Genomic DNA, 12,626 nt, shown 5'->3' with positions numbered 1-12,626 from the left:
CATAGCCCAAACGCTTAGTTGTTGTACCTGTAATTTTTAACGGCAATGCGCCCGTGTTTTTTTAGAAAATGCGAAAAATGTAAAATCACATGATATGACTGGTGGTAGAAATGCACGTGCCACAGGGGTATAACAACTGCACAGAAGCAATGTCAAACATCCACCTTGTAAAAAAAATGATGATGACCACGCACACCCACATTGGCTGTTCCCGTGTTGCCGTTGGAAACTTGTTGCAGCGTTTCAGACAGACCGGAAGGACATCGGACAGACCGAGGACAGGAAGACCGGTATCTGCGAACGTTGCACCTCCGCAACCGCCTCCTCAAAGTGACGTTATCGGCAGTGAATGCTTTCGGCGGTTTAGCACACAAACAGTGACCAAAAGACTTCTGGCAGCAGGTATCAGGGCCCACCGACCGTTCAGAGGACAGATGTTGACCGCTGAACATCGACGCAGACGAATACGATGGGCTGAAACAGTGCGACGGTGGCAGAGTTGAGATTGGCAACGCGTGGTCTTTACGGACGTAAGCAGGTTCTGTTTGTTAAGAGTTCAAGAAGAGGTGGTGTAATGGTGTGGGGTGGAAAGCCACTCGTCGTCATCAATGGAAACTTCAATGCGCAATGTTGTAGAGATGACATCCTCCGTCCAGTATTGCTGCCCTACCTCCAGAAATAAGCCTGAGGTGTTCTGAACCAACACGACAACGCCAGGCCCCACACAGCTCGTATCGTAGTTATCTTCCTTGCCATCAATAACGTCAACGTCTTACCGTGGCCGGCATGTTCTCCTGACATATCACTCATAGAACACCTCTGGGACGTCTTGGACAGGCGAGTAAGAGTCCGACCACACCCTCCCGCCAACAGACAAGAGTTGATACAAGCTCTACAAGATGAATGGAACCGCCACGGGGTGGCCACATTCGGTACTAAAGTGACAAATTTTGTGTCTTTGACCACTTTCTGTGTTAGAATGAATTGCAGTGAAAATCTGGACAACTGAATTTTCAACTCCCACTTAATTTAATTGTCTGGTGTTCACAAAATGTCAAGTTTAATTTGTTCAATACTTTGTGAAATTGATGGTTTATTAAATATTCTTTACCACAAACCTTTGTTATTTTTAGTTTATTAATTACAGTCATTTCAATCTAGTGCAAAGTTTCTTTTGCCGTTCAGTTTAGCCTTGAGTTTGCTGATCGCCCTGTCTGGTAACGTGCACTGTGGAGTGTCTACCCCAAACCCACGCCATTCTAGAAGTTATGGCGGCCTGTTTAAACTTAGAATTGTTGCGGGGTATTAGCTCCGGGATCTCCACGCCTTCAAACACAGAGAGGATCTCAGAGCTACCCTTGTATAAACCCGAGACCTCCTGTCCACGTTTGAAAGCGAGTCGATACCCGCCTGTCCAGGTGAGAATTTTTGTTTTGTTTTTTATCAAATTTGTTATTCATTTTAGAAAGATGTTACATTTCCACTTGTTCAAATCGTTTTCACGTACAACTTGAGGATAAGAATGTGACAGTGATGCAGTCAGACAGAATGCTAATAATATATTGTACAAAAAATAGTCACTTATCTTTCCAGCAATAAAGTGCTCCACTTGGTCCACTTGAACAAAAATATCTTTAATCATTCTTGAAATACATCCATATATATATATATATATATATATATATATATATATATATATATATATATATATATATATATATATATATATATATTCTGCTGGTACAGTTTGCGCTTTCGAAGGTATATTTTTTTAAATGCAACCTTTTGAGTGTGTAATTAAATTCAGCATCAAATTCCCGTGTTCTGGACATTCAAATGACATTAAGCCTTTAGAGTTGCACGTCAGTTGTTGAACTGATGATAAAACCATAATGGTTCAATTAAAATGTTTTCTAAATCAGTTTGATTAGTTTTAAAACAAGACCTGTACCTTTTCCAAGCTGCAAATGCATCCCCCCAAATGGGTTACTAATAGTAGTATTATCCTCTATATCAGCCCCTAACATTGCAAGTTTCTCAATTGGGACTTTACTAGGGTTTGTGAATTTTCGATGACAGAAAGATCGCTTAATGGTTGAGATCTTCAGTGAGTCAATAAATATTTGAACAGCAGGGCTATTCACTGCATCTCTGAATAGAAAGAGTCTAGCCTGTGTCTCTGAGACGAGGTATGGTATTTATGTTTTATTAATAGTGCATGATTAACTCTAAATAAAGTGTTAGTCGCTGAATAGCAAGCATGGGTTGCTGAAACCCATGTGGGTGTTCAGGCTCGCTGACGTGGTTGGTGCATGTCATCGTATTCCAATGGCGTAGATCGATAGTCACAATATTGTTCAGAGGAAGTTTGTTTTGCTCGTATGGCATGTGCGCAACGGTGTAGTGACAGTGCTACCCTCACAAATACCATCGTTTAACGTCTTTTGGCATGGTAAATGACGCGCCCAGAGTTTGAACTACCGACCGTGAAGACCTGGGTTAGAACAGGTCTTCAGCAACCCATGCTTGCCATCAAAGGCGACTATGCTTGTCGTAAGAGGCGACTAATGGGATCGGGTGGTCTTGCTCGCTGACTTGGTTGATGCATGTCATCGTATCCCAATTGCGTGAATCGATGCTCATGATGTCAATCACTGGATTGTCTCTGATTACACTGTCGCAGAAAAGTTCTCACACAAAGTATATAGGCCTACTAATGATTATTGCAAGTTTTCCTGGAATGTGCCTATACCATGACGTCATAAGTTCAATGATTACTACAGTGGTAAATGCCCTTGACCTGCATTACTTTGGGCTTTCTCTGAAATACCAAGACTGGCTAAATACAATCTTTATTCCTATTACCGGAAGTTTACCCAAGACATACAATTTATATTTTAGGTGGATAAGCTGTATATTTTATTATCCGATTTAACTTTTACTTGACTTCACTATTTCTTTTATAGATATATATTACAATCGAATTTGTGGTATCGATAATTCATTTCATCATAATTATCAGCAAATGATTCTTCACCATAGAAATAGGGATTAAATAGTATTTTACGGCGTCTCATACAGCTAAGCTTTATGGAACCTTAATGGGGCCTCTCAAGAGTCTACCGTGAAGATTTTGCGTTGACACTGCGTATTGTAGGTATTCCTATATATAAATTCGGACATGCATTTTCTTATATCAGATATCAAAGATGTGAACTTAACCAAACAATCAAGACCGGTCTACTTTCTCGCATCATAAGGAACTTCCGGTGACAGCATGGCGGCGAAAAGGAAAGCTCGCGACGTTTCAAGCCCGTGGATTCGAAATAGCATATTAATATTGTGTAGTTTAGGTATAATTATATCTGGATATGCGTATCATGTAGAAATTTCCAAAGAGAAGGATGACTCGTACAGAGCTTTGTGTGATCTCAGTGAGACAATCAGTTGTTCCAAGGTGTTTACATCACGGTAAATAAATATGGCGATGAATAATTTGATGGGGCCTTGTAAAGGTTCACAAATTGTTAAGAATTTCATTTTGATCATGTCAGAGTTGAAAGGCCTCCGCGTTATGTATGAACAAGGCAACATGGCGGTTGACCGAGCGCAGCTTCTATGCCTCAGGCTGTGGGTTGTGGCTCTGGTTTCACTGATCATGATGATCTCGTATATACCAGACTTACATCTAGTCTCTGACATAAAAAATATTTTGAAGAAAAAAACCCAGTAGTTGAATGTTTTAACTCGCATTGGATATATTTGTTTCGGGTCTCAATGACGGACTACTCGTTACCATTTTCGATCCTTATACAAGTTATAGTGTTATTTGTGTTTTGGTAGGTTACCTCCAATTCCATCTTTGGTCCTTGTATATCCCCTTTCTGATTTAGCATCCATTACGATCCTTAGTTATGGTTACTTCAGAGTAAGGGTTACCGTATTCGACGTAATAAGCGCCCACTAGTGAACAATCCCCATTGCAACCCTTCCAATTGATCAATGTACACAAGACTTATTTATTCGTGTATAATACGCACTCTTGTGTTATATGCACCCTTAATTATTGGCAATTAAATTCTGGAAAATTATATCTGTCGTATTTCAGGCTGTCAGCATAAACCACGAAATTTACGATCTTTCAACTCTGTTTTTTTTCCTACCAAAATGATATTCTAATAAGAGCCCCCTATTTTTAATTTTGAGTGCGCTCTGGGCACTTATTACGTCAAATACGGTAGTTATGGTTAGTTCATGTGATGCAGGGTTATGTCTGGACTGTGGAACCCCATCACTGCTCTCACCTAGGGTTAGTTATCTCTTGTAATTAATTAATCCAATGTAATTTGAAAAAAATCCGCAATTTTCATCAAGTTTTGAGTTTCGCAGTGAAAATTGTTACTGCACATGCGCTTAAAAGGCAAACAACCTGGTGAAGGGACTATATTTCCATAAAGCGACCTTAGCGCTAAGACCTTCTTCAGTCAATGTTAAATTACAGATGTTATGACCAACTACGGGCGCCATACAAAATAATAAGTGCTTGTTTACGAAGTGATCAGGGCCCCATTCCACAAAGTGACGTCAGTGTTAAGGTCATTTTTTTTTCAGGTCAGGTTTATTTTTTATGGGGCCCGTAGATGGTCAAGTAGATTAATTCATTAGCCTGACTCAGCTTGAAGCTGGCAATGTTAATTGAAATCTAAAAAAGTGCACATGCCAAAGTGCAGTAGTCCCATGAACCAGAGTGCATGGTACTGACCAAATAACAAATAAAGCAATTTCCTTTGTTGGGATCATATTCAGTATGGTAGTTCAGGTATGTAGAAATGTTTTCGATAATAACTGAGCCTCAAAACTGTTAGGAACTAGTGAACAGTGTCCTCATTCCGTCAGTCTGAATGTAACATTTCTGTTGTAGATGGGGAAGAGGCTTTGGCCTGATTGACAGAATTGTTGGACGTGAAAGCTGGCTCAACCAACCTAACAGTGTATTTGGCATGGCCTTCTATGCTTTTCAAGTCACCCTAGGTTTGTGTACAAGACTCCCGACAACTTGGAGCAATTGAATAATTACTGTAAATGTTGTCAGTTATCCTTCATATTGGGTGTTGCTAGTTGTCTTTGTGTCGTGAGTGTATGTGTATGTAATTTGTCCTACAATGAATAGTGAGTGAGTAGGTGCGTTGGGTTTAACTCAGCTTGTAACAGTATTCTCGTTATTTCATGGCATATCAGCATAATGTGGGAGGAAGGCCTGACATGATGCAGGTCTCTGAGGTTTACCACTTCAGTGAAACCCACGAGCATGGTATGGTGCTGACAAACCTAGAAACATAATCGTGGCTAACTGGGATTCGAACCCACAATCATAGGTTTTTGGCGTGCCCAAGGGAGGCAACTCTGCACAGTGAATTGTGGCGCCTTACACGACTGGGCCACCCGTGTCCCCCTATAATGAATAGGTTTCACAGCAAAATATAGACAATTAGGGGATACAGATGGTATCCATTGGGGTCATATGCGGATAATGTTTTTGTTTGTTTTGTTTGTTTGTTGTTTAACACTGCGCTCAGCAGTATTCCAACAACATGACGGCAGTGTGTAAATAATCAAGTCTGCACCAGACAATCCAGGTATTGATATGAGCATTGATCCACACAATTAGGATATGGTAACATGCATCAACGAAGTCACATAGTCGCCTCTTACAACAAGCATAGTCACCTCTAATGACAAGCATGGGTTGCAGAAGACCTATTCTAACACTGGGGTAACGAATAAGTATGCTTATATAAGTAGGTAAGTAGGTACAACCTTCAATGTTTACAAACAAACACAGCCCCGACCTTGTCGATCAGCGACTGAGTCAGAATTAATCATTTGGGATCTGGAAATATTACTGGGATCATTGTTATCATAATGTTTATTTTATATTTTTGTTTGTGCAGTGATCAACATAGCCTTTCACCTATTATTAACATTGATGTCTACACAATAGATGTATATATTTGTCGCCTACGTAAGGTTTTTCCCTTTATTTCCAGTTGTCATTTATCATTCAGAATCGTCCGTGAAGGATCACATTTTTTCTCATTCTAACATGATTGTACAAAGTGTCAAGGCACTTCACATGGACAATCCAAATGCCATGGCCACGGCAGTAGCAAAGACAGGAACTGACTACCAGCCCCAGCGACGTCCCAATATCCATTACCACCAATCAATGTTACAAACTTGCAACTTGAACTTTCTTCTCATCCAGACAGGAACTTTGATAATTTCTGATTCATGGTTTGGAGGATGGTTTTTCCCCCATGCTAAATTCTTTTCCCAAGACACTGTTGAATGTAGGAACAACCTGTTGCCACGCAAGGCCCCAGATGTCGTCACTAAGCAGTGGAAACAGATGTCACAAGGGGCTATGTGATTGGAGCCTTTGGGACACCACCATACAGCATGTATAAAAATTAAAAAAGAAGAGACTTATTCTGGATCTATCAGCACCTCATGACAGCGAGTCAGTCCCTTCCTTACTTACCTGGTACAGCGCAGCCACCAGTTTCCAATTCCATACCTGCAGGGTACACCTATCCTTCAATTTCATATAATCTGCCTCCCTCAACACCATCTACCTGCAGGGTATCCCTGTTCTCGCAGGCCGGCACAGCCCTGGTCCGGTGCAGCCACCAGTTTCCAGCTTTCGACTTTTCCACTCATTACTAGTATCTTTTAATTGTATCCATTGCCCATGTGTTCCTACGGCAGATTGTTTACACTACCACTTCTGGTTGTCTCGCTCTCAGTTATTTCTTAAATAGCAGCATTACATGACCTCCAAAATAATTACTTACTTACCTGGTCCGGCGCAGCCACCAGTTTCCAATTCCATACCCGCAGGGTGCACCTATCTTCAATTCCATAATAATCTGCTCCCACTAACACCTCTACCCGCAGGGTATCTCTATTCTCGCAGGCCGGCATGGCCCTGGTCCGGTGCAGCCACCGGTTTCCAATTTCATACCCGCAGGGTACACCTATCCTTAAATTTTGCTTGTCGTGTGATCCCCCCCCGGAAGATCTTTTGTGTCCTACCTTATAGACTTATCAACCAGAGTAGCCAAACTGCATCATCATATTCAGCTGTCTCAAGACCGTCGAATCGACTTACGCCTATGGAACCTTTTCCTGTCACAGTGGAATGGCATATCAGTATTTCATGATATAGAAGTGACATCCGCCTCATACCTGAACCTGAACGGTTGGCCATGGTGGATACTTCAATGGGGCCTGGTTTGCAGAGAAATGGCCATCAGACGTTACAAATTCCTGGAGCACGAATCTTCTATGACATTCATGGAGCCGATTATGGTTGCTGCTAAACTTTGTGGACATTTGGGGACACAGAGACGAGTGCTATTTCATTGCGACAACCAGGCCACTGTGTTTATTATTAAGAAAGGTCAATCAAAATGCAGGAAGATTATGGCTTTGATGAGAACACTGACTTGGACGGCAGCTAATAACAATTTTGTTCTGTTAGCTCAACATGTGCCCGGCATACATTAAAACATTTGATTAAAACATTGGGCAGGTGGATTTCAGACTGTTTCACCAGATACATCAGAACACCAGAAGAGAAATTAAGGAAAGCACAACGAGCATGATGCTATGAGTGACTCTTTCTTTCACTAGAGGCTTGACCACCGTGTGTGTTGTGACTGACATTATTCAGCTTCTAATGCCTCAGCCTACACAACTAACTGTTTCCCCAAAGTTTTCAGCCTGTTTCGCATGGTTGACGTCAAAAGTCGTATTCCCATGGCAGCCCTGAAGTTGTCCCTCAGCTTTGGTGCAGAAATGAATGTTTCTCAAGCAATGGTGTGTGCATGTCGATCCTGCCTGGGGCCAGCCTTTCTAGACCTTCATCTACCCACCCGAAGCTTAACCCAAGTTGTTCGCTGATAACGTTCCATCAGTCAGGATGTCACTTTTTCAATTTACCAAAGTGTCAGGCAACTGCATTCTGTGATTGGCCAGCTTCAATCATGCCGATTAAGTGCAGTTTGAGTACAATTTCTGTCATGTACACTTTTGGAGGCATTTTCCTTTGTTGTACTCTAAGAATGGTTTATTCTTAGACGTTATTATCACGTGCAGGTAACCAGGATGTGTTACATAGGTGAATTAGAGTTTAAGTGAATTTGCTACCTGCATTCAGTAACTGTGTCTCATACAACAAAGATGTCATCTCATCGTTATAGATGAAATGACAGGGGTTCCCTTATATATAGTTCTTCCTATATTTATGCACACATTCCAGGAAAACATGTTCATGTACTGTTTGTGAGAGATGATAAATTCTTTCAATGACAGAACTTAAGAATGATATCATATTATAAAGAGTTATCATGCTTGTATTTTGGGGGATTGTATTAGCAAACATTTATAACATGAATACACCATGGCAGTTTAAAAAATCCAAAGTACTCAAAAACATGTATTATTACATCTTCCCAAGGTAAGGCTATTACGAGTTATGTCACTTCTATGTCCCTCCTACTGACCAATCAGTTTCCACCTCTCATATCACTTGCATTTGCTTCAAACAAAATGGCGTCGCCCTGTCAAGATGATCTGATCGATAATCAAGATCTATATTGTAATAAAATGGGGCTTACCTCCAGCAGCACATCAAAACATTTGGACACTATGATTAAAAACATGAAAAGCTTTGGAAAATATGTGGCTATGCCCAGTTGACGATACACATGCTTTGCAAATCCTACAGTCAACCGAAATCTGCATGTTGGAATCCATTTTTATGAACCGGATGTCTAGTTGTTACACAATTTTGATTGGACTCTGTATAGACTCGTTAGTCCAGCCAGAATGTAACTCAAGTATTCCAGCCTAGTTCAGCAATTGTGGAAACTGGACTTTTATTATCAGTAAACTCCCTTGCTCGGGAAGATGGTATTATTGTCATGAAATTTTTCTGCACATAAAAAACACAAATTCCATTATGATACCTGTAGAAATGGCTGAATTATGGGCAGAAATGACATTTTCAAAATGGCTGCCATTATGACCGTGTTTAAACTTTGATTTGAATTCTGTGAGCAGAGACCTCATTGCAGAATTCATATACACTAAATTTCATAAACTTAGACGATTAAAAGTCAAAGACAATAGCAGGTCAAAATTCGAAAAGGATGAAAAGCGTGTCCATGTTCTGCTGCAGACCAAATACTTACTTCGTCTGTGTCAGGTTTGTCACCATGTTTAGATTATGCACAGGTTTTAGAGACATCATTGCCGAGTTTATCAGTGAAACTTTTCAGCATTAGAGGCCTTGCAGTTTCATCAGGATGTAAAAACAAGTACAAGTTTGAGAAAGATGTACAGACACCACACCATAATGTGAGGATTGATTTGGGGGTCCCTTGATTGAGAATCAAACAGAACCTGGGTTTCAACTCGCCTATGGAACTTGCGAGTCATCATGGCTTGCTTCATGTCATTTCTTAAGTCATGACCAGAGAGTCATGCAAAACTTTTTAGTCTACATTATTTTGATAAAAAACATGAACATGGGAAATTTCCTTTTTTTCAGAGATGTTTATATTTCAGTCTTGAAGCGTCAGTCAACTTGTTGATTAGCTAGTGAACAAGGTATTGTTTATAGGATGGAAAATCCAAAAGATGTTTTTTGTAGTCACAAGTACTGACTGATATTAATATTGAGTCACATTTGACTCATTGCAGTTTTGATTAGGACTGTTTTTGATGAAAAATGTTTCAAATATGCATGATTCCTGCATCATGTGAAAACGGGACTAAATACAGGCAAAAACAACATTCAGAAACAACATTCAGAATCCCCCCTTTACAACTCTGCTGTTACACACACACTTTACTGTGTGCAAGCTTACTTTCATATTCATCAAATGCTAATTTTTGTGTACACGTATAAGTAAAGAATAACACTGTATCATGTTTTGCCATGCATCTTGATCAATACTAAGATATTCAGTAACCTCTTCTGATGGTGAAACCATACATAGGTCACAACATGATACATATCACGATTTGCATATTCATGTCAAATCAACTTCTTCAATATAAATATTTCAGAGCAAGGTTATGGATCATCATGCATGTAACCATGGTAACCAAGTAACTATTTTATTGGCATTCTAAACGTTGATGAGTAAAAATGAAACGAGGCTATATGTAATAAACCAGAAGTTGTCATCCATGAAGTTGTATGTTTTGTTATCGTCATGCGTCATTGTACTACGGGTTCTTCCTCAATGTAAAGAGAGCAAGCAAATTAATTTATTTGAGCAAGTGTATTGTCTTGTATCGATACAGATCTACAGATAAGCTGTGTGTTTGCGTAAAATATCAACCCAAAATATTCAAAACCCAATTACTTTCAATTAACTTGCGTACAGAAACGCATGTATTAAAGGAAAAACTCAAATGTATAAAAACAGCATGCGTAAATACTCAAAGAAGCTTTTTCAGCATGCATGCAATGGAAAAATATAATAAACCAATTAAAATAGAAACTGTCATAACTCAATTGCTCAAATCTTTATCTGGAGCTCTGTGATACAGAAAAAAGTGTATTGTGTATCATACTGTGACATGATAACTTGTGATGCACTAGTTTATCATTCCACCCCTAACCTCTTCCTCCTTGCACACACACAGTTTATCCCTATCATGCAACCTACAGTCTTGTGTTGCAGCATACAACCCGACCTCAGTGGGAGCCATTGTGCAGTTTGTGTCATCAGTGATTGCCAACGTGGGCTCTGTGTACCTGGCGTACATCCTGTTCTTCGTGCTGAACGATGTGTGTATTGTGTGTATCAGCATGTACATCGTCAACTTCCTCCTCCTCCTCTGCAGCATCTCCAAGCTGAGGAAGTCAATGGCTGCCCAGTCCCAGAAGCTGAGGTGATGGCAGCCAACCAGACACTTGATACTGATGCAAGGACTCACCTCTAGAACCTCATATTAGTTCATTATGTCTTAGTCGTATGAGGCAACTAACGAGATCAGGTGGTTAGACTCGCTGTCTTGGTTGATGCCATCGTATCCCAATTTGGTGGATCGATGCTCATGTCAATCAATGGATTGTCTGGTCAAGACTCAACTATTTACGGACCTGCGGCCATATGGCTGGAATATTTCCGAGTACGTGTTAAACAACAAATGATAATTGTCTGGTCTTACCCCTATGTTGTTGAAAATACCCTTTAAATCTGGCTGGTCCAATGTCACAGTGATTGAGAATATATTGCTGCTATATGTCCATGTCTTCAACGAGAGCAAAAGTGAGTAGGAGTGAACCCTGGTTGTACTATTTTATTATTTATTGGAGTTGTTCATCAGTCTAATTGTCTTAAAACTGGGAAGGAAGGCAGCATCAGTTTACCATTCATCTAATCTCAGGTAATGTACCAAAATGCTTTTACTTAGCAGCATCATTAGTTTCTTGTTGTATCAAGTTTTGATGCAATGGTATTTCTATATCATGATATACAAGAGTCATCAGGAGATGACAAATTCCCCCGGGCCCTCACAAATTTGAAAGAACAATTCATCTGACTGTTACTTGAAGTCCAACTTGATGAGAGATTATCTAGTTTATCTGTCCATATGCAAGAGTAGTTATTGAGCTATCAAAACAATACCATGGAATTGGGATTCGGAACTTGGTATTTCTATGTCAGGTACACACCAATATGAACAGTCAAAGTCAAACTTGTTGCCATGGAAATGGAAAAATAATAACTTCTAAACACCCCTATGTAGCAATTGGCACCATATGGTAATCTGGTCACACTTGCACAAAGCGATCTTAGCGCTAAGACTATCGTAAGCGTAAGTATGGGAGTTACGATCATTTTAGCGCTAAGATTGCTTTATGCAAGTGGTCCCTGGTCATTGTGTGTGCATAGTTTCAAGAAAGAGTACCTATTAGTTTTAGACATATGGTCCGGACAAACGCACCACTATGAACATAGTCAAAGTCAAACTTGTTGCCATGGAAACAGGAAAAATTCATATTTCTTAAATTCCAAAATAGTAAGGGTCACAGCTTCAGCCCTTGATTAATACTTGTACCAAGTTTGGATGAAAAATGTTGAATAGTTTTTAGTTCCTCTCCGGAAATGACATCCACCTTCAGATAAGTCTAACTTGTTTCCATGGAAACAGGTCTCTAGTCCACATACATGTAGTGAGGATTGTCTCTAGTCCACATACATGTAGTGAGGATTGCAGAATGGCTTTAGTATACATACACTTGTAGTACACATACATGGATTTAAGTGCCTATAAATCATCAGATTTTAATATTCATATGGCTTTCTTCTACTTATGTTTTAGTGTAATGTTTGTTGTAAAGTATGATTCCAAGTGTGCTGTCCATGATGTCTAGATTTCATTGATTTGTAAATGTCCACTCATCAGGGTATTGAGCAACATGTTGAAAGTGGTAAATATACTGAATGCTCTTGGTACACTGCCTTGTTGTTGATCACTGCCATATGCTGGACATGTAATGAAGCTGCCAGTGCTAGAGGCAATGTCCTCAGATTCAGAGT

General features: G+C 40.0%; 1 protein-coding gene across 1 annotated transcript; it reads left to right on the top strand.

Moving 5' to 3' along the window:
• Positions 1-3,266: 3,266 nt before the first annotated feature.
• Positions 3,267-12,542, top strand: LOC124147730 (vitamin K epoxide reductase complex subunit 1-like protein 1). The gene is made up of 3 exons (XM_046518475.2): positions 3,267-3,471; positions 4,922-5,031; positions 10,761-12,542. The coding sequence occupies exons 1-3, from the start codon at positions 3,278-3,280 to the stop codon at positions 10,973-10,975; spliced, it is 519 nt and encodes a 172-aa protein (XP_046374431.1). The 5' UTR covers positions 3,267-3,277; the 3' UTR covers positions 10,976-12,542.
• Positions 12,543-12,626: the final 84 nt, after the last annotated feature.

Source organism: Haliotis rufescens, unplaced genomic scaffold (genome assembly GCF_023055435.1).
Source record: "Haliotis rufescens isolate VD_foot unplaced genomic scaffold, xgHalRufe1.0.p SCAF_36, whole genome shotgun sequence".
Lineage (NCBI taxonomy): Eukaryota > Metazoa > Mollusca > Gastropoda > Lepetellida > Haliotidae > Haliotis > Haliotis rufescens.
Note: the sequence above shows the minus strand (reverse complement) of the source record. Positions and strands in the feature narration are given on the sequence as shown.